Raw genomic sequence first — 23,415 nt, 5'->3', positions numbered from 1 at the left:
GGGCGTGAACCCGGCTCCCCTGCATCGGCAGGCGGACGCGCAACCACTGCGCCACCAGGGAAGCCCTTGAATTTTATTTATTTTTATACAGCAGGTTCCTTTTAGTTTTCTGTTTTATACATATTCATGTATATATGTCAATCCCAATCTCCCAATTCATCCCACCCCCCACCCCGCTTTCCTCCTTTGTGTCCATACATTTGTTCTCTATATGTGTGTCTCTATTTCTGCCTTGCAAACCAGTTCATCTGTACCATTTTTCTAGATTCCACATATATGTGTTAATATACGATATTTGTTTTCCTCTTTCTGACCTCACTCTGTATGACAGTCTCTAGGTCCATCCACTTCTCTACAAATGACCCAATTTCGTTCCTTTTTATGGCTAAGTAATAGTCCATTGTATATATGTACCATATCTTCTTTATCCATCCAGCTGTCGATGGGCATTTAGGTTGTTTCCATGACTTGGCTATTGTAAATAGTGCTGTAATGAACACTGGGGTACATGTGTCTTTTTGAATTATGGTTTTCTCTGGGTATATGTCCAGTGGTGGGATTGCTGGGTCATATGGTAATTCTATTTTTAGTTTTTTAAGGAACCTCCATACTGTTCTCCATAGTGGCTGTATCAATTTACATTCCCACCAACAGTGCAAGAGGGTTCCCTTTTCTCCACACCCTCTCCAGCATTTGTTGTTTGTAGATTTTCTGATGATGCCCATTCTAACTGGTGTGAGGTGATACCTCATTGTAGTTTTACATTTAGGTCTTTAATCCATTTTGAGTTTATTTTTGTGTATGGTGTCAGGGAGTGTTATAATTTCATTCTTTTAGATGTAGCTGTCCAGTTTTCCCAGCACCACTTATTGAAGAGACTGTCTTTTCTCCATTGTATATCCTTGCCTCCATCTTCTCAATCTTTGCCTTCATTCTCTTTCTGACGTCCTGGATCATCTTCACTATTGTTATTCTGAATTCTTTTTTCTGGAATGTTGCCTAACTCCACTTCATTTAGTTGTTTTTCTGGGGTTTTATCTTGTTCCTTCATCTGGTACATAGTCCTCTGCCTTTTCATTTTGTCTATCTTTCTGTGAATGTGGTTTTTGTTCCATAGGCTGCAGGATTGTAGTTGTTGCTTCTGCTACCTGCCCTCTGAGGCTACCTAAGAGGCTAGTGCAAGCTTCCTGATGGGAAGGACTGGTGGTGGGTAGAGCTGGGTGTTGGTCTGGTGGGCAGAGCTCAGTAAAACTTTAATCCGCTTGTCTGCTGATGGGTGGGGCTGAGTTCTCTCCCTTTTGTTTGTTTGGCTTGAGGCAAGCCAGCACTGGAGACTAAGGCTCTTTGATGGGGCTAATGGCGGACTCCAGGAGGGCTCACACCAAGGAGTATGTCCCAGAACTTCTGCTGCCAGTGTCTTTATCCCTGCAGTGAGCCACAGCTGCCCCCCTCCTCTGCAAGAGACCCTCCAACACTAGCAGGTGGGTCTGGTTCAGTCTCCTATGGGATCACTGCTCCTTCCCTGAGTCCTGATGCGCACACTACTTTGTGTGTGCCCTCCTAGAGTGGAGTCTCTTTTTCTCTCAGTCCTGTCAAAGTCCTGCAATCAAATCCCGCTGGCCTTCAAAGTCTGATTCTCTTAGAATTCCTCCTCCCGTTGCCAGCCCCCCAGGTTAAGAAGCCTGATGTGAGGCTCAGAACCTTCACTCCAGTGGGTGGACTTCTGTGGAAAATTGTTCTCCAGGTTGTGGGTCACCCACCCAGCAGTTATGGGACTTGATTTTATTGTGATTGTGCCCCTCTTACCGTCTCATTGTGGCTTCTCTTTGTCTTTGGATGTGGGATATCTTTTTTGGTTAGCTCCAGTGTCTTCCTGTTGATGATTGTTCAGCAGTTAGTTGTGATTCTGGTGCTCTCGCAAGAGGGAGAGAGCGCACATCCTTCTACTCCGCCATCTTCAACCAATCCCCCTCAATAAAGGCCCCTCTTTTATTGTTGAGGAAACATAGAATGGGTAAGTAGAAGAACAGTTTTTCAGTGAACACTTGGCAAGAGGAAAGCAGATTTTCTCAGGATGGTTAAAGCCTCTGGCAAGATGGCTTTCTCTTTTAAGTGCTTTGTAAACTGGAAAGGACAGCTGGTATGGGCAGAAAAGTTGTTGGAGACAAATAACGTCTCTGCATTTTTCTGATTCCAGACGTTACCCTGGGACAAACTCCTTACCTTTTTGCTTCTTACTATCTTCCAGTTTCTTACTGCTAAGCCCAAGGCAGTACTCAAACCAAGCTGTGCCTCTGAAGTAATGTCACTTTTCTCCAAAATCATTTCCCTTCCATGGGACTGGCCTCAGGCTGACATGGAATGCTTTGGCAAACCCTTACATATGGTTTTCTAGACACCTTTTGGGTGATTGGGAATGGAAGGGGAAATGGGAGATTTGACCCCATGGAAAATCATCAGTTAAGGAGAGTCTTCCTCATGAGTGCAGCTTTGCACTTCAGTACGGGAGCAAAAACCCAGGCTTCCAGGGTTTGGGTGGTAGGCACTTTCCCCTGAGTGCTTTAACTCAACATAGGGAAAGAGAAGTTCTCAATGACCCTGAATAGATTGCAGGCTACAAAGTAAAGAATGCAGTGTAATTCTGGATCTGCAAGCTCTGCAGTGAGCCAGGGATTAGCAACACAGTTTTGTTTGTTTGTTTGTTTTCTGGTATGGTCATTTAATGGAATGTTACACAGCACTCAAAATGAATTAACTAGAGTTTTCTGTAACACTATCAATATATCTCAAAAACAGTGTTGAGGGAAAAAACAAATTATAGAAGCATGTATTATGCCATCTATACAAAATGTAATCATGTGCAAGACAATTTTTTTATACATTTATATCATAAAAGGATAGAAGTATGTATGGGAATTATAAATACATTAAGAATAGTTACCTCTTTAGAGGATAGGAGTGGAATAGAATTGAGAGGGGATGACAGGAGTCTTCAACTATATATGTAATATTGTATTTCTAAGTCTTGGTGGTATACACATGGGTGTGTGATAAAGTTTTTTTTTTTAATTTTTAAAATTGAAGTATAATTGACTTACAATATTGTATTAATTTCAGGTGTGCAACATAGTAATGATCACCATAAGTCTAGCTACCATCTGTCACTATACAAAGTACAGTGTTATTGTCTATATTCCCTATGCTGTATACTACATCCCCATGCCTTAACTTATTTTCTAACTGGAAATTTGTACCTCTTAATCCCCTTCACCTGTTTTCCCCACTTCACACGCCCCTCTCCTCTGGCAACCATCAGAGCAACACAGTTTTTAATAAGTGTACTTTCCATCTATGAGGAGAAATGGGAGGAGCTAGAAAAATAAACTCACAAGTAATTAAACGTTGTGTGGAGACAATAACATGCTCAGTGTACAGTTTTGAAAAAGGGAAGGGAACCGAGCACGGATCCTGAAAGGTGGTGGTGGTGAGAATTTGTACTTATACCGTCAGGGGAACCTGGATTCCCACGAACCCCTTTATCTTTCAGTCGTTGAAAATTAAGAAAAAGCAATAGAAGAGGAGCAGCACCATAAGGTGGAGGACTTCTTAGCTAGAATAAGAGATAAGTGGCCCATAATCCAACCTTCTCCAAAGAGCTGTGTGAAGCAGGCAAGTCCTATCCCTCCTGAGCCTCTTTTCGTAAAGGTAGAATGAAGCGCTTGGACCACATGGTATTTAACGTCTCTTGCAGATTGTATCCACCACGACAACTCTGTTCCTGTGAGAAAAGTACGAAATGGCCCTGTGAAGTCTAAATTGGCCTTGTTTACCTACAGACCTTGAGGCCCCAAGAATAAAAATAACAGCTATTTATTTAAAGGTTCATGAAAGCCTCAGACTCAAAACAGCTTATCGGTTTTTGTCTCTATAGATAAACCAGGGTGTAACGAAGAAAACGCTAGTGCTCGAAAAGTGCTCAAGTTGGTATTAAGCAAGGCAAGGCCAGACAAACAACAGGATCTTCGGGGCCTCTTCTCTGGTGTCCCCATCCCTACCTCCGCCATAGCCACAGCTACGTAAACGCAGACAGGCACACAAACGCACGCTAGGGTTCGAGAATGTAACGCCAGAGTAAGAGGGCATTCCTTCCTCCTCTACCGACTGTAATTTTCCGAGTCCCCTCTCCATCTTCTCCACCCTCACGCAGAGATTCCTTCCGCGCCGTGCTGGACGCGTCCCGAGTGGGCTGCGGGGGAGCGTCTGGGCCCGCGTACCTAGCGGTTCGGCGGAGCCAGGGTCCCAGCCACAGATGGACGAGAGGAGCTTGGGGCCACTTCCGGGATTATGCAGATGCTTAGGACCTAGCAGGAGAGCTAGTGGAGCAAAGTCGCAGCTACGGAGAGAGAGCGGGTTTGCATGGCAAGCCTATCAGCGTGATCGGGGTAGGGGCCGGGTTCTGAGGGGCGGGGCGGGTTCTGAGTGGCGGGGGCGGGCTCGGACCGGCAGGGCCGGGGCTCTGGGTGGCTGGGCATGGGGGAGAATGGGACGGGCAGGGGTGGGGCTCTGAGTGACTGGGCCGGGGGGTGGGAGGCGGAGATCGGGACCCTCAGGGGCGGGGCTCTGAGTGGCTGGGCCTGGGGGACCGTCGATCGAGACCGGCAGGGGCGGGTTCTGAGTGGCCGGGGTGGAGACCTCTGAGGGTCGGGGCGGGTTCTGAGTGGCGGGGGCGGGCTCGGACCGGCAGGGCCGGGGCTCTGGGTGGCTGGGCATGGGGGAGAATGGGACGGGCAGGGGTGGGGCTCTGAGTGACTGGGCCGGGGGGTGGGAGGCGGAGATCGGGACCCTCAGGGGCGGGGCTCTGAGTGGCTGGGCCTGGGGGACCGTCGATCGAGACCGGCAGGGGCGGGTTCTGAGTGGCCGGGGTGGAGACCAGCAGGGGCGGGGCTCTGAGTGGCTGAGCCGTGGGGACGATCTATCGGAACCGGCAGGGGCGGGGTTCTGAGTGGCGGGGACGGGGGAGATCTGGCTCGGCAGGGGCGGAGCTCTGCGTGGCTGGGCGGGCTCGGCACCCTAGGTACCGCCATGGACCGGGCCTGCGCGGGGGCAGGGGCCGTGGCAAGAAGCCGGAAGCAGCCGCGGCCCCAGCTCGGGAGACATGGCGGGCGTTAAAGGTACTTCCGAGGTCCCCGGCTCGCTGGTCCTGCCGTGGGATCGCCGCCTCGGCTCCGGGCTGAGCCTGGAGCTGCTCCTTCAGCGAGTGGGTGGGGAACGGCCTCCCCCAGACCTGCCACCCCTCCCTCATTTCCCGGTGGGAAGCAGCTCGCCTGCTCCCTTCGCCCCTTGGGGTACGGGTGGAGACGTGTTTTGGGGAACCTCAACCCTTTTTCTGCAAGGATACTGGCCTTCACGCTTTCGCCCGGAGTGTCCGGGTCGCTGCAGGCGGAGCCCTCGCCGGGAGCAGTTCCTCCCTGGGAGACCCCGGCTAGCCCCGGGGGGCATCACCTCCCCGATTCCTTCCCAGTTCCTGGGAGCGTCCCCCCACCCCCTCCTCTGCCGAGTTTTAAACTGGGCTTTCACTTCCTGACATGTCCACCCTAATGCCTCTCCTCCCTTTTCCTGCCGCTTCGCTGAGTTTCCCGTTTCTTCCAGCGGAGCCATTGTCTCGGCACTGGGGCACTTAAATCTGTTGTTCCCGATGATTCTTCCAACTAGGCAGAGTTGGCTGCAGGCGGGTGTCAGCGGAAAGCGCCCTGAAATGCTGTATTGGTCTTAATTGTGGAGAGTAGATTAGGTGGAATTTTATCGCTGCTTTCATCAGCGTTTATTCATTTATGGACAGACAAGAAGGTTGCGTTTGTGCAGGACTTTTTTAAAAATTCAAGTGTAGTTGATTTACAATATCGTGTTAGTTTCAGGTCTACAGCACAGCTATTCATATATATATATAATATATTCTTCAGATTCTCTTCCCTTATAGGTTATTACAAAATATTAAATATAGTTCCCTGTGCTATACAGTAGGTCGTTGTGCAGTACGTGTTTTTGAATGGGGCAGTTGATTTAAAAAGGGGTACCAAGAACACCAGTTCCTTCATTTATTTGCCTTCAGAGGAATGGAGAATGACAGTTGTAGGAGAGGTTATGGTATACAGCAAAGTGATTCAGTTTTATATATATATTCTTTTTCAGATTTTTGCCCCCTTATAGGTTATTACAAAATATTAAATATAGTTCCCTGTGCTATACAGTAGGTCGTTGTGCAGTACGTGTTTTTGAATGGGGCAGTTGATTTAAAAAGGGGTACCAAGAACACCAGTTCCCTCATTTATTTGCCTTCAGAGGAATGGAGAATGACAGTTGTAGGAGAGGTTATTGGAAGGCTTCTTGTTGGTTTGGTAGGACTCCCTTAGATTTCTAATCTTTTGAATAGAGTAGCATAACTCTTTCCACGTGGGAGTTCCTATCCTTGATATTCGTACCCAAAGATCTTCCCTCTCCAGTTAATCAACATGTGCTGTAAACATGCGTATGGGTGTCTTTGTACACGTGTGTGTTCACTCTGAAATTTAGCTGAGTGTGAAACTGTTAGTAGCAGAAACATTTTAAAATTATTTCTGGCTGACTTTTATATTCGGCATTAATTTAGTAAACATGATTTACTTGGACAGTGTCCATTGTGAAATATATCCGTTTGAAGCCAATGCAGAAAGCAGATGACAAGTATCAGCACTACGCTGTGTTTAGTCATGCCCAGAAACTATCACATAATAATGTTTATGTGTGAATGTGTTAGAAATTGTGATACAGTAACAAGGAAGATAGGCTATGAAATGCAAAAGGACTAAGGAAAGGAAGCTTTCTGCAGATTATTCAACTTTTAAAGAGGGACTACTGTATGCCTGAGGCTTGGAATAAAAAGATAAATGAGAAGTTATTGTTGTTTGACAGAGCTGGAAATAATTGTTACTGTTTAAATGTCTAAGGTGAGCTCAGATACAATGGGAGCACAAAGATGGCATTGTAGGTTGAATGTGTCCCCCAAATAAATATGTTCAAGTTCTGATTCCCAGTATCTGTGAATTCGACCTTATATGGAAATAGGGTCTTTGCAGATGTAATCAAGTTAGGATGATATTGGATTAGTTGGACGCTAACCCAAGGACTAGTGTCCTTATAAGAAAAGGGAAATTTGGACATGGAGACATATAGGAAGAATACCATATGAAGACAGAGGCAGAAATTGGAACGATGCAACTGCAAGCCAGGGAGGACCAAAGATTGCAGGCAACTACCAGGAGTTAGGAAGAGGCAAGGAAGGAGTCTTCCTTTAGAGCCTTCAGAGGGAGCAGGTGTCAAGCCCCTAGAACTGTGAGAGAATACATTTCTGTTCTTCTTAACCACCCAGTTTGTGGCACATTATTAATAGCAGCCCTAGGAAATTAATACAGGTGGGATTATTGAACCCTGCTGCAGGGAGGAAGGGGACCACTTTTGCTCAAGAGGCAATTCTTGACCTGAATCTTAAACGATCAGTAAGGCTTCACCTGGCAAAGGATGGGGTGAGGGCAGAGTTTATTCCAAGTGGAGAGAACATGTGACGCGGGGCAGAGGTGCGCCTCCAGTGCTAGAACAATGGCAGAGGTGTGCCTCCAGTGCTAGAACAACTCATAGGCTGTGAAAGCAACTGTGAAGGGGTGACACCAGCTTTATGTATTTGAGACATCATTGTCTGCTGTGTGAAGGATGGATTGGCAGAGTCATGAGATGAAGGCAGGCATCAGATGATAAGGGTCTACACGGGGACAGTAGCTGAGGGCACAAGAGAAGAGGTGGTTGTCTTAGTCCTTTAGGACTGCTAGGACAAAAATACCATAAGCTGGGTGGCTTAAACAACATTTATTTCTTATTTCCATCTCCAAGATCAAGGTGCCAGCAGATTTGTTGTTTGGTGAAGACTTGCTTCCTGGTTCCTAGACAGCCATCTTTTTGCTGTGTCCTCACATGGCAGAAAGGGCAAGGAAGCTCTTTGGAGTCCTTTTTATAAGGGTACTAATCCCACTGACGAGGGCTCCACCTTCATGACCTAATCACCTCCTAACACCATCTCATTGGACTTTAGGATTTAATATATGAATTTGTGGGGAGAGACACAATCACTCAGTCTTTAAAAAAAAAAAAAAATTATTTATTTATTTATTTTTGGCTGAGTTGGGTCTTTGTTGCTGTGTGCGGGCTTTCTCTAGTTGCGGTGAGCCGGGGCTACTGTTTGTTACAGTGCGTGGGCTTCTCATTGCAGTGGCTTCTCTTGTTGCAGAGCACCCGCTCTAGGCCCGCGGGCTTCAGTAGTTGTGGCTCGCGGGCTCTAGAGTGCAGGCTAAGTAGTTGTGGCGCACGGTCTTAGTTGTTCCGTGGCATGTGGGATCTTCCTGGCCCAGGGCTCGAACTCATGTCCCCTGCATTGGCAGGTGGATTCTTAACCACTGCACCACCAGGGAAGCCCAATCATTCAGTCTTTAGCAGTGTGTTTGAGTGAGGTTTGGGAGACTGAGTCACCTTGACTTACTGATTTTCTAGAAAACGGAGTGTAGGGTTGGTGTCGGTCTTTGAAGATAGAACCTTCAAAGGGAAGAAGTGTGGGTTTGGGAGGAGAAGGTGGGGATGTTTCAGTTTTACACATATGAATTTGAGGTCCTTGTTGGCTACCCACAGAAGTCCAGATTGGAGTTGGAGGTGCAGGCCAAGCTCTTAGGACCTACTCTGGGCTGCAGCATCAGATGTAGCTGGGTCCTTGTGGTACCAGGGAGCTTTGGGTTGAATGCAGTGTCCCAGCAAGAGTGTGAAGTGACAAGAGAGATGAAATTCTATTCCTGGTTAGCTCCAAGTTTAAGAGATGGCCGAGGATGCAATTCCTGAAAAAGAAAAAGGGGGGTAAAGAGCATCAACTGGCGATATAGTTGTTGCCTTTGAGTGACTGGTGTCCCAGAACAGAAGGAAGAGATCTATGATTCCTAGCTTTGAATGGTCTCCCAGAGGAGAGAGTAGTGCAGGTGATCAGGCACAGGCAGGGGGCAAAGCCAATGAGGAAACGATCATCTGTAATGAAACAATACGGGACAAGTTACTTTTGTACATTTTTTTTTTCCAAAAGTGGCATGTGCTAAATGGAAAAATATATAAAACTGACAGTGCTTCCTTGTCCCCTAACATCTGTATACTCCCAGATGTTTTAAAATCACCTTGGTATCTTCCCATAAAAGTCTCCCCAAATTGCCTTTAAAGTAAAAGGAAGCAATCAAAATGTTAATTAGTTTAGTCAGTGACTAATTTTGAGTATTATGGGTTTTTTTCAGAGGAATATTTGGATAATTCGGTGTCCTGTGCTTTTGATTGCCACCTTTATCAAAGCACATCCAAGCACTTTACATAGATTATCTCATTTGATTCCCATAAACTCCCTAATAAGGTGGCACCATTATTTGCATTTTACAGGTGAAAAAGCAGATTTAAAGAGGTTCACCTTCCACCCAAGGTCACACAGCCAGTCAGTGACAGAGTTAAGATTTGAACCCATGTTGGGGACTCAGAGCTCAAGATTTTTTAACAACTCACATTCTGTCTCCCACTCAGCGGTGGACAAAACAGCATGTTCCTGCCTCCTCAAAGATTAGTGTAACAGATGCAGGGAATAAATATTCAGGGGACACTAATTGGGAAGCACCAATCTTCAAATACTTGAAGCACTGTGGTTTGGAGGGCACAATGATCAAAGGGTATATATTACTAGGAGGCAGTTTGGGGTTCAATTTAAGAAAAAAGTGTTTTCAGCATTTAAAGACTATCAGAATGAAATGACCTGCCTCAGGTGGTAGTGAGTTTCCCTTCAGTGGAGTTGTATCAAATGGCTGGCTAGCTCTTGGGACAAATATAGAGGGAATTCATACGTTAGCTAGGGGTTGAGTACTGGAAAGGCTTGAGCTCTTTCTCCACCTGATGATTTAAAAATGATGCACATAGGTGGTCATTTGCTAGTCAAATGTAACATCAACCAATGAAATAAGGAAATCACTGCATTCTTTTTTTTATTAAAACATTTAAAATCGAGATATAATTCACATGTCATAAAATAAACCTTTTTTTTTTTTTTTTTTTTTTTGCGGTAACGCGGGCCTCTCACTGCTGTGGCCTCTCCCGTTGCGGAGCACAGGCTCCGGACGCGCAGGCCCAGCGGCCATGGCTCACGGGCCCAGCCGCTCCGCTGCATGTGGGATCTTCCCTGACCGGGGCACGAACCCGTGTCCCCTGCATCGGCAGGCGGATTCTCAACCACTGCGCCACCAGGGAAGCCCAAAGTTAACCTTTTCAAAGTGTAAAATTCTGTGGGTTTTAGTATATTCACGAGGCTGTGCAACCATTACTACTTTCTAATTCCAGGACATTTCATCAACCCCGAAAGAGTCCCTCCCCATTCCTCTTCCCCCGCCCCCAGTCCCTGACAACCACTGGGGCTTATAACTCTTGGTTTTATTTTTCACAGCTCTTGTGGCATTATCCTTCAGTGGGGCTATTGGGCTGACTTTTCTTATGCTGGGATGTGCCTTAGAGGATTATGGGTAAGTTATCATTTCCAAAAGAACTATTTTTTGTGTGTCTTTGTCACTGTTAGTATGGGTATTAGGGAGTTTGGTCAGTTTAGCACCAAGCTCTAACCGATGAGATAATGAAGTCCAAATTATGAACCCAGTCCCTTCCTGGGTCACTTGTATTTGTGAAGACAAAAGCTCTTTTTAAAATTGATGTATTCATTTATTGAGCATTTACTGAAAACCTCCTCTGGACCAGCTGGTGACACAAGAATGAAGAGACACAGTCCTGTCCTCAAGGAGCTTACAGTTATAGTTATGAGTGAGAGACAGGTAAACAGTCCAGTCAGTAAGCTGACAGCTCTAGTAGAGAGTGTACAGAGTACAGTGAGAGCTTTGAGAAAGTAACTCTGAGTTTCCCTGGGAGAGTCAGGGAGGGCTGCATAGAAGAGGTTGTCTTTAAGCTGAGACTTGGTGGATAAATAAGCTTATCAGGCTTGATGAGTCAGGGGAGGGCATTCAGGTGGAGGGAGTGTTTAAGGAACAGAAAGGCTGGCGTGGCTACAGACTGAGCGAACGAAGGGAAGACGGCACAGAATGAACGGAAGAAATTGGCCAAATCATGTGAGGCTTTGTAGGCCAGCGCAAGGAATCTGGGTTTTATTCCAAGCAAGTGAAAGTTTCTACCTGCGTGCATGCAAAAGATCTCTATTGAATTAGCATGTGCAAGGCACTGTGCTATGTTCTATAGGGAAAGCAAAGATGACTAAGTTAAGGTTCTGTCCCTAAAGAAATTACAGCTCAATAATACAGAAAACAATAAAGATTCTAGATTTTACATTGTGTAGTTGTTTCTTAACACAATATAAGTTATCTACAGATTAATGGACTAGTAATTTTTAATGATCGCTACTTCTTAGCTGTTCCTGGTGGAAATCATCTCATGTATTAATAGTGACAAATGAAAATAATCGTTGACCTAGACATTTAAAGTAATATTAACTTTGAAACAGTAATATATCTTTAATTATGATGTAACTGTAACTTTTCCTTTTGGGTTTCTTCTGGGTGCAACCAACAGTGTTTACTGGCCCTTGTTTGTCCTGATATTCCATGCCATCTCTCCCATCCCCTATTTCATTGCCAAACGAGCAACATATGACTCCGATGCAACAAGTAGTGCCTGTCGGGAACTGGCTTATTTTTTCACTACCGGAATTGTTGTTTCTGCCTTTGGATTTCCTGTTATTCTTGCTCGTGTGGCCGTGGTAAGTTTTGTTGTCTATTGTTTTGCCCAGTTATTGCTGAGTTTACTCCACAGGCCTGCATCTGCAACCACAAATTTCATTTCCCCTGCTTTGACTTAATCCTCAAGGCCAGGCATATTTTTAGTTTCTCTATTCTCCCAATTTAGAGCTACCTGTCAGTATCTTGCCCATGTTTGCAGAATGCTTTATTTGTTTCTCTTACAACTTTTAGCCAGACCAAGTGATTTCTTGCTTTTTCTACTGTAAGCTATTTTCTAGAATTGTTCTGAAATCCCTACCTTTTATTGTAGGGCCATCCAGAGACTACTATAGCAATACTCTTCTAGTTCCAAAGTCAACATCAAAAGGGGTCCTGATCACCTAATTCCAGTGTGTGTGTGTGTGTGTGTGTGTGTGTGTGTGTGGTTCGGAGGGGTTGTTCCCCACACCACTGAGGAACAATTCTTCCACACCAGCTGCATGTCCTACGGTGGTGCTCAATTCTGACTCTGTCTACCTGGAGATAGCAGCAGATTCCACTGGTTCAGGGCTCAGTCCCGCAAGACTGCCTCCCTCTTCAGATGCCAGTCACAGGTCCAGCTTGTTACCTGTGCTTCTGACTGACTGGCTATAAATTAGGGGTTCCCGTGGCCCCCTCCTTGGGTTCGATTAATTTGTTAGAACTCAGGGAACCCATTTACTCACTGGATTCCCAGTTTGTTGTAAAAGGATATAACTGAGAAGCAGCCAGATGGTAGAGATGCATAGGGCAAGGTGTGGGGAAAGACCAGGGAGCTCCCATGACCTCTCTGAGGGTACCACTTTCCCCAAAGCAGCAAATCATCAACCTGGAAGTTCTCCGAATCCTATGCTTTTGAGTTTTCATGAAGGCTTCGTTACACAGGCATGATGGATCAAACCATTGGCCATTGGAGATCGAGTCAACCTCCAGCCCCCTAGCCCCCTCTCCCTGGAGGTTGGGGGGTGGGACTGAAAGTTCTGTCTAGTCACATGGTTGTCTCCTCCTGCAACCGGCTTCCATCCTTAGGTGCTTTCCAAAGTTACCTCATTCACATAAAAGAAGTCACCTTTACCACTCTCATCACTTAGGAAATTCCAAGGGTTTTAGAAGCTCTGTGCAAGAAATGGGGACACAGACCAAATTCTTATTATGAATCACAACATATCAAATTCTCCTGCAAATAAGATCATAGACACAATCCTCAACACAATAGGCATATATTGAGGGACAACTGTACAGCTACTAGAAGATACAGTGAATAAGATGACATCTTCATATTGTTGAAGAAAAAAAATAATCAATCATCGACCTAAAAAAGAAATGGAAAATTTTATTTGAGGCGACCTGAGGATCATAACCCGGGAGACGACTGTTCCACATGTTAGAGATCAAAGCACAGTTACATAAGTTTTAGAGACAAATGGTTATATGTCAAATGACATACTATTGACAATTTACTCAATCCAGATTGGCATGTATAAAGTAAGTAGTGGGTCATGGGTAATTGTGGCCCCTTACAGGATTAAGAAGGAAGGTTATCTCCTAAGCAGTTGTGACCCTTTATGAGATTAAAAAGGAAAGTTATCTCCGAAGGAAACCTGGTTAATGCAGATGCACAGTACACACTGAAGGGGAGGGAGGATGCCCAAACAGGCAGAGAACATTTTTATGTTTAATTTTTTCTTGTCTTGACATAAAATATGCACTTTATTTCATCGATATCCAATATAAAATTTTTCTTTTTGTCTCTGAAATACACATTACGGGTATAATTTATTCAGTTGTTTGACATTCACTGTCTTTCATACTATTTGCTTTTATTTCCCCCAATTACATACTGTTTCAACTTTATGAAACTCTTACTTGGGGCATTGAATATCAGATCTGCACAAGTGTTATTTATTCATGCAGTAAACATCTTTGGAGCATATGCTATTTGTAGGACACTAGGAATAAGAACCAGATACTGTCTCTGTTCTCAAAGAGCACAGAAACTAGCCTGATGGACAAGTGTAGTATAAATATACCAAGTGTTTGGTCATTAAAACATGATCAGAATGCCATAGGAGCACCGAGAAGAGAGAAATTACAACTGGCATTTGATGTGGCCTCTAAGGATAAATAATGTTTTGAGTAAAGTAGGGAAGGCTATTGTATGGAATGGCACCCAAGTGCAAAAATGCAGTATGTGGAATAAAGAGCAGTCCAGTATGATGAAGCAAAAAGGGAGTGGTTGAGATTGAGGATAGAAAGGCTGGGGAAGCCTGACTGGGAAGGGTCTGGAATGCCAGGCCAGTTTGAACTCTGTCCAGATAACAGAAGCATGGAAGTTTTTGTTTTTTTGTTTTTTAAAATTTATTTTTGGCGGTGTTGGGTCTTCGTTGCTGCACGTGGGCTTTTCACTAGTTGCGGCGAGCCGAAGCCACTCTTCACTGCAGTGCGTGGGCTTCTCATTGCGGTGGCTTCTCTTGTTGCGGAGCACGGGCTCTAGGAGCGCGGGCTTCAGTAGTTGCAGCACGCGGGCTCAGTAGTTGCGGCGCATGGGCTTCAGTAGTTGTGGTGCGCAGGCTCAGTTGCTCCGCAGCATGTGGTATCTTCCTGGACCAGGGATCGAACCCGTCCCTGCATTGGCAGGCAGATTCTTAACCACTGCGCCATCAGGAAAGTCTGCATGGAAGGTTTTAGATGTCATATTTTCATGATCTTATTCTTCTTGTGCCTTAGACTACCACTTCTTAAATTTTGCCCTAAAGATTTCTATTTTAACTTTCAAATACTGCATCACGTTTTATGAGGAAACTTTCATTGATGTTTTCTTTTTGTTAAATTAAAACAAAAAATGCCCACTAGAGGGTACTCTCATCCCCAACTGTGCCTCTGGAAAACTATCTGCCCTGCTGGAAAGCTCTTTTTATTTGCATGCAGAGTATTATTTAAAACCTTTTCTTGCCTAGAAAAGAAACAAATCAATCTGTAACCTCTCCAATTCCTATTTTCATGAAAGAAGGCAATACATACAGAACTTTCAGTACCCAATATTGTAATTGGACCCTTTGTAATCTTGCTTCATGTATTTTACTTAAGGCAGTCATTGTCTACTGAAAACAAGTAGAGAAATATGTCTAATGGGGAGAACGTTAAGGATGATACCAGACTTAATTAATAAGCATCACGAAGTAATTAGACTAATTACTGAACAGTTGACTCTCTCCTGTCTATTAGATTATTAAGCCTTTTAGCAGTTTTATGTAATATGTCATTGGATGTTTCTAAAGCAGAAAATAACAGATTTGCAAAGAGTACAGTATAAAGAAAGTAAAGATTTAATCCTCTTTTTTTGTGTTTCAGATCAAGTGGGGAGCCTGTGGCCTGGTGCTGGCAGGCAATGCAGTGATTTTCCTTACAATTCAAGGTTTTTTCCTTGTATTTGGAAGAGGAGATGATTTTAGCTGGGAGCAGTGGTAGCACGTGCTTTATTCTGATAAAATGCATTTAAGTTCTTAGAATTCATACTGTGTGTATATGTGTGCACATGTGGCCTTTTACTATGAAATTTAATATACTGTTTCTTTATACCTTTGTAATCATGTTCACTTTAAGGAGGACTACATGGGGAAAAGGTTAGTTTTATTCCCAGCCATTAGACCTCTCCATTTACTCAAGTTGAATTATGTTATTTGTTTAGCTTTTCATATAGTCATGGTGCTCTCAGAAAATATGTTAACTCAGTCTTGTAGGCAGTTGCTCACTCAGTGTGCTGCATCTCCACCTTTGGCCCGGGGATGTGCTTGAGTGGGCACATAGCGCTGGGGCTGTCTCAGCTCTGCCCAGGACTTCCAAGATATACCTGTGTCCCAGAGAGACAGAGGCGGCTCCCTCTTTATGTTGCGGACTCTTGCTTCTCCAAGTGTGGTCCATAGACCAAGAGCAACAGCATCTCGAAGTGTGGTGCACAGGAGCTTATTACAAATGCAGCGTCTGGGGCCCCATCCTCAACCTAATACATTTTGATGAGACCCCAAGTGAACCTCAGACACATTAAAGTCTGAGAAGCGCCGTCATGAAGGAAGAAGCATTGCCCTCCCCTTGGCTGAACCCCTTTGCCTCTCTGGGCGTTAGCTGCTTGTAAAAACTGTTTCCCCTGCCCCTCGTGTTGAGGCCTACTTCAGACCGTCCTTGGAATTTGTGAACTGTCCAAACCTATACTTTCTAGGCTGTTCCTCACATTTGTGAAGTGTTCTCAGTAGAGAGCAGCTATGGCTTCACATTGTCTGAAAGGCAGTGGCTGCCTTCACAGTGCTGGGGGGACAGATCCCTCACTGGGAGGCAGGGGAGGGAGGCTGGGCTGGAACCGGCGCCTGCTTTAGCAGGATGGGGAAGAATGGATAAGTAATGCCATTTAATTTCCCTTCATAATCTGACATTTCTCCCCAGTTCCTTCCCTGTACTGCTGCCCACCCACCTTCACCGGTCCCCCCAGACACACACACTAGCAGCAGTTCTGATTTGCCCTGTCTTCTTCATGGCTCGGCTTCTCCTTTCTATAGAGATGTGGAGCCAAGTAAGCAAGCAGAGGGTGAGCTGCTTCATTTTATTTACATGTGATGTACTTGTCTTTCATGTCCTGTAGGACTTTTAAAAAATATATATATTTACATATATATGTGTGTATATATATATATATAACACTTTATGCCACTTTTAAATGAATCATTGAGAATTCATGTCATGCTGGGTCCTGTAATCACAGGTTTTCTAGCTCAACTTTTTGTCCAAGGCCTATCGAGAAAGGGAAATATGGGAACTAGAACCACGTGATTAGAATATAAGCAATGATTTTACAGCATTGTTAATGTGTGATAAGAGACATACATTCAAGACACTGAAACCTTGAAGTTTGTAACCCCTTACTATTCTGGAATGATGCTGGGAGCAGGAGAAGACAAGAGTGATACCTAAAAGGATAATATGCAAAGTGATATTTTAGCCTTATGCATGATTTTATGTTTTCAATGTACTATGTATGTATAGAACTGTTAAAGTTGTTATTTCCAATATTTATATTAGAAAAATTATATAGACACTTTATAATTTTAACCAGCATTTTAAATAACACTTACACTTACTGTATTGTAATAAATTTTACTTTTAACAGAAAAGAAAAGCTTAATTTTAAAAGTTTTTATTCTGATGTCACCTTGCTTAAAAGGTAACAAAAATATGAAAATTTCTTTGTGTTCTGAAATGTGCAGTTGTGAGCAATAATCTGTCCTGCATTAGAATAATAGCAGAAAGTTGTAAGATACCATTTTGGATGTGCAGTTGGCTTGTAATAGCTTTTCTTTTCCTAAGATGGAGATGCTGTTTAATTTATACTACCTTTTGCAAAAATGCCCTTGTTGCTTATACACATTTTAAATAACCAAGGTAGCCTTAATGTGTAGCCCTAAAGCATTGCCTCTTGATTGTATTTCTAGGATGATATAAAGCACTTGCATATAGAATATTTGTAGTTATTCCCTACTAATGGAATGGTTTATCGAAGTGATAGATTATTGGATTTGCTATATGTATGAAACAGAGACATTTATTCTGCAGCACCTAGTATCATTTAAGTAATAAATGTCAGTAGGGAGTATTGCTGTATATGAATGTACGGTACAAAAGTTTCATCTCGGTAACACAAATGTTGGGCATTTTAAAATTCCTTATAAAAGGTTCATTTGTTTTCTATACACTATAGAATATATTTTGGAGATTCAAAGCACGTTGATTACATTCTAAAACTGAGAATGTACGTAAAGAATTGCCCAGAAGTGAGTAATCTTAGGAAGAGATTCTCTATCATGTTCCAAACAACTGGCTTACACTTTGAAACACTTTTCCCACAGAAACAATATCATGCTACCATGGGTTATCAGGCCAAGCCTTCTGAGGAAGGCTAAACCCTAACATAGCTGACCTTTAATACTCAAAGTACATGCCTGAGTTTTGGATCTTGGCAACAGGGTAGTGTGAACAGTTTGAAGGAAGGAAAGTGTAAATTTCCACCTCCTTTCCTAAGAACAAATGTCTTTCTTGCTTCAATTTTTGCAGCCCTCTCTATCCCCTAATGCCCTTGGGGTCCATTAAACCTGTGATGTTTGCTGGCCTCCTCTCCTGACTCGGAGGCTTCCTCTTAGTCTGCCCCACCTCCCGGGGTTCTTCATATTCCCAAATCACCCACCTTTCTACTTCTACCAATCAGTTTTCTTAGTAGAGCTGATACCTTGTGATGTTTAAGGAGAAAGCAGTCGGTTCATACTCTTTCCCAGAAAGAATGAATGACTGTGATCATCTTCCCCACATCTGGAACGCATCCATACCTGCCTCGTGCAGTTACCATGCAGGGCTGCAGCTGCATTTTTACAAGGGCATGCCTTGGAACCCATTTGCAGAAATGGCAATGTTCCACAGTAAAGTGAAAAAAGCATTCCAGCAGTTTATAGAAGGATAGTAATATTTTGGGCCAGGAGCAAGCCTATCACACTTCATCCCTTCCTCACGGTGAGTTCTCAGCTGGTCCTACATTTCATAGTTGCTTCTTTTCCTCCACTTATGAACCCACAGATTTTTCTTACAGTCCTCAGGAAGTCTTTACCTCAAGGTATCTTCTTGATGAAGACTCTTCTAGAGGGTGAAATGTTTCATGAAGTTAATAGCATTCCTTAGGCTCTCAGAGAAATGCTTAGGAGATGTCACAAAAATGTGCCTTTTCGAAGTTTGCAAAATTCAAGTTTTGCACCATAATTTAACCAAAATATTTATGAGGATGCTAGCATTTTCCAAGCATAGTAATTAGTTCACAACTGAGAAATATTATTCCTGTAGATGAATATAAGTTCTGCATTTAAATGTCCTTTTTGCCATTCTGCCTCATGAAGTACCTTATTTGCAAAAATCTCAGTGTATAATAACAAATGAGTTACAATCTGCTTTCATGTGGCCATGTTCCTGGAGAAGAGCAGTGACATGTGACCCCAAACACAGTGTGCAAGGTCCCCAAGATTGCTTTAGAATGCAATTATGTACATATGATGGGGATGATTTTCTTTCTTTCTTTTTTTTTTTCTTTCTCCACCTGGGCCACCAGAGGGTGATTTCCTTTAAAATCAAGCTTGTCATTTATACTTGAACAAAGACTTCTATGTACATTATTAAACTAAAACTTTTATATTTTACTTTGGGATGCATTATATTTGGAAAGGAGACCAGCAGATTTCTTTCCCCAGTGTTTTTGTTTGGATAATCAATTAAACTTGGAGAATTTGTCTAGTTTTGAGCCCATATTTATTGTGGTTGATAGAAGTAGTCCAAGAATGTGTGTAACCGGGAGGAGTCGAGTCCCTAGTTACAGCTTTGCTAACATCCCAGGGTTGAAGGTGGTTGTGTGGGACATGGTTAATCAAGAATTTGCTGTTTTGGAAAAGAGAGAAAAAGTCAACACTTTAAAAAAGTGCTGTACATATTCTGAAGAGTCATTTTGTGCACTACAGTGAAGAATGCACACATGTAAAGTACTGCTTAAGGAGTAACATGTCCCCCTTATAAACAGAGCATTGGGGGAAGATCTGATGTTTTACAGGTGGATTGAGGCAGTTAGTTAGATTATAAAGAAACTGAGCCAGATATTTCGTTGTATTGCCCAACTAAGCGTAAAGTTAAATTCTTAGTAGAAATTCGGTTATACCAACATCACTGTAAAATGCCCATAAGAAAAAATAGTTCCCAAGGAATCTTCTCTGGTCCAAGGGCTTGTATATAAGAATTTTCATTTAGAAAAAGCACGCTGGATGCATCGAGAGACCTTGTCTGGGGCTGAGAATGGATGTGTCTGGAGAAATCATGTACCTGTTATTTAAACACAGCATCTTCTGTCTTGAGATTTTTTTAAAAAATACTTGCCTATTTTTTTGGTCAGCTAAATGTAAATAAAAAGGTCTTATCTGTTATCCAGTAATCATAACTGGAAAGTTATTTTCTTATTTTCTTCCTACAATGGCTCTAAAAAATTTCCATTTAGGTTATTAGTCACGTTTCATCCTCCTCTTCTTTGTTTTTGCTGAAGTAGGAAACAAATATCTGTTTTTTAAAAAAGAAATATAGGTGCAAAGAATTAAAATTTCCAGCCTTTCCCCACATTTTTAAAAAGTGTTAACTTTGTAGAAAATGAATTTCAGTTCATTCCCCTGTAGTCACCAGGCATAGTGCAAAATTAATAGATGACCATTTTGAAACAAGGATTCATCCTCAATACTGGGCATATAGGCAAAGTGGTCTTAATCTTGAGATTACTCACTTGGGAAAGAACACAACTGAAGACATGGCACATAGTAGCTCTTCACTGTTGACTTATCTCTTTATCAAAACAGGATAATTTTTAAAAATATTTATTTAATTATTTTATTTGGGCTGTGCCGGGCCTTAGTTGAGACATGCAGAATCTTTTTAGTTGTGGCATGTAGACTTCTTAGTTGCGGCATGCGGACTCATACTTGCAGCATGCATGAGGGATCTATTTCCCTGAGCTGGGATTGAACCTGGGCCCCCCTGCCTTGGGAGCGTGGAGTCTTATCCACTGGACCACCAGGGAAGTCCTGAAATTGGATATTTATAGCTGTTTCTCACACTTCCAAATTAATTATTAGATATTATTAAATCAAAAGTTGCTCATTCATTTTTTTTGTCCTCAGAATAATTAAACAATAAAACCATCAGTTCAACCTTAGCTAGACAATTATTTCATTTAATAATTTAAAGCATAAATGCACATCCATGCTTCTGCCTCAACACTTTCATGTCCTGTGCAGTTGAGAAACAAATTTTATCACCATATTCTGTAAAGTTTCATGATTCTTACAGCCCTGCTCCCAAAACTGTATGCTTGTTCCTCTGACGAATCCAAAATTCTCCAGTGCTTCTAACCATCACTCCTGCAGCCTCACCATTTGCGGTTCCTTGCTGATGCTCTTGCTGAAATCCACTTGCTGCTGATGGAATTGAGTCAAATGAAATTTAAATGCAGGTTTTAATTGGATGCTTGATTTACTCAAGGTACCACACTTAGTATTTGCCATGGGGCCTTACAGTGGTACCTAAGCTGATGCTCTATAGCCCACGTCCCCACAGTGTGCTATGAAGCACCTCTGTAATCTACCCACTTTGCCTGTGCTTGTCTCTCATGTCATGGAGGTTTCCTGTCACTCTGAGAGCACCTAGTTAAAGGCTCTAAAACAGAGGGTCCCCACCAAACACTGGCATCAACATTTATCTCCTCTTTTACTGCAGCTTGTCAATAAGGGGAAGTTGAAGGTTGTGGGGCAGATACACAGGCTGTTTGAAGATGGGACTTTTTGGACCCATCTTTGAGGGATGAATGCGAGGTGTCACATAAAACATATTTTTGAGCACTAATTAGTGTCATAAGTCACTACAGGATTAATACCCTTCCCACAAACCTAAGTTGAAATTTAGTTAATAGAAAATTATAACACACATATATGTAAAACATACATCAAAGAGTCAACTTTTCATTTATTCAACAAAAACCTTTCCTATTCTGTATCTACACTCACTGACTTGCTTATCTCATGCTGTCTCATGGCTTTACCTTTTCTAGGCAGCTGACTCACACATGTTAACCTCCAGCCCGGACTTCTCTAAATCCCAGAATTGTATATCTGACTGCCAACATCATCTCTCTACTCGGATGCCTAATAGGCATCTCAAACTTAGCATGTCCAAAATCAAAACTCCTGACACTTCCTATTATTCCCGGTTCTCCAGAACAAAAGACCTGGAGTGTTTTAGAACATCTCATTACTGCACATCCCCCAGGCACTCCATCAGGAGATCGTGTTGCTTCTAGCTTCAAATGTATCTGGAATCAAAACACTTCTCATACCTTTGCTGCTACTAGTGGTTCAAGACAGTATGGTCTTACTTGGGTTATTGCACTAACCTCCTAACTGGTTCCCTGCTTTTGCCCTTTTCCCGCTTAAGGCTAGTTTCAACAGAGCAGCATGAGTGAGCCTGTAAAATGTAAATCAGATCATGTCACCCCTCTGATCCACTGACGTCTCATCCCACTTCAATAGTAAAATGACAACCCAGTTGAAAAATAGACACAGGTTCTGAATAGGCATTTCTCCAAAGATGTGCAAATGGCCAATAAGCACATGAAAAGATGCTCAACATCATTAGACATCAGGGAAATGGAAATCCAAACCAGTATGAGCTTCACATCCACTAGGATAACTAGAATCAAAAAGACAGACAATAACAAGTGTTAGCGAGGATAGGATAAAGTCAGAGCCCTTGTAAGTTGCTGGTGGGGATATAAAATGGTGTAGCCACTATAGAAGATTTTGGAAGTTCTTCAAGATGTTAAACATTGAGTTACCATACAACCCAGCAAATCCATTCCTAGGCACATACCCAAGAGAGATGACAACATATATCACACAAAAACTTGAATACAAATGTTCATAGCAGCATTATTCATAATAGCCCAAATTGGAAAGTAGAAACAATCCAAATGTCTATCAGCTGATGAATGGATAATGTGGTCTATCCATACAATGGAATATTTTTCAGCCATAAAAAGAGATGAAGTGTCGATAAATGCTACAACATGTATGAACCTTGTAAACATCATGTTAAGTGGGAAAAAAACAGTCACAAAACCCCATATATTATATAATTCTATTTATATGAAATGTCCAGAATAAACAGAAATAGACGGTAGATATGTAGTTGCCAGGGACTGAGGGAAAGGGTAATGAAGAATGACTGCTCATGGGTATGGGTTTCTTTTTGTGGTGATGAAAATGATTTGGAATTAGTGGTGATGATTGCACAGCTTTTGAATATACTACAAGTCATTGGGCTGTACACTTTACAAAGGTGAATTGTGTAGTAGGTAAATTTCATCTTAATAAAAAAACACAAAAAACAAAAAGTCAAACAAACAAAGAGGAAACAACTTGAATGTCTATCAACTGAAAAGTGTGGTACAAACTTAGGTGAGAAAAATGTTCTAGATTGATTGTGATAATGTTTGCACAACTCTTTGACTATGCTAAAAACTACTGAACTGCACACTTTAAATGGGTGAGTATTATGGTATGTGAATTGCATTTCAATAAATCTGCAAAACATAATGAATGAGTGAATGAACTCTTTGAACTACAAAAAAAATAAAAATGTATCAGTTTTTTTTTGGATTCCATATATATGTGTCAGCATATGGTATTTGTTTTTCTCTTTCTGACTTACTTCACTCTATATGACAGACTCTAGGTCCATCCACTTCACTACAAATAACTCAATTTCATTTCTTTTTGTGGTTGAGTAATATTCTGTTGTATATATGTGCCACATCTTTATCCATTCATCTGTCGATGGACGCTTAGGTTGCTTCCATGTCCTGGCTATTGTAAATAGTGCTGCAATGAACATTGTGGTACATGACTCTTTTTGAATTACGGTTTTCTCAGGGTATATGCCCAGTAGTGGGATTGCTGTG

General features: G+C 42.6%; 1 protein-coding gene across 2 annotated transcripts in view; it reads left to right on the top strand.

The window, feature by feature from the left end:
* The window catches only part of LEPROT (leptin receptor overlapping transcript), a 145,420-nt gene extending 122,437 nt beyond the window's left edge, over positions 1-22,983 (top strand). Inside the window, exons 2-5 of one of the 2 annotated variants that reach the window (XM_055084548.1) lie at positions 5,131-5,171; positions 10,535-10,610; positions 11,662-11,848; positions 15,198-22,983. In XM_055084548.1, coding sequence (XP_054940523.1) covers positions 5,156-5,171; positions 10,535-10,610; positions 11,662-11,848; positions 15,198-15,314 — 396 coding nt within the window. In that variant the 5' untranslated portion in view covers positions 5,131-5,155 and the 3' untranslated portion in view covers positions 15,315-22,983. Of the gene's footprint in view, positions 1-5,068; positions 5,172-10,534; positions 10,611-11,661; positions 11,849-15,197 lie in introns of those variants that run through there. The other variant, XM_007103135.4, reaches the window with a different exon arrangement.
* The last annotated feature ends 432 nt before the right edge of the window (positions 22,984-23,415 follow it).

This window comes from Physeter macrocephalus, chromosome 4, assembly GCF_002837175.3.
Source record: "Physeter macrocephalus isolate SW-GA chromosome 4, ASM283717v5, whole genome shotgun sequence".
In the NCBI taxonomy this organism is placed as follows: domain Eukaryota; kingdom Metazoa; phylum Chordata; class Mammalia; order Artiodactyla; family Physeteridae; genus Physeter; species Physeter macrocephalus.
The sequence above is the reverse complement of the archived record's forward strand: the minus strand, read 5'-3'. Positions and strand labels throughout refer to the sequence as shown.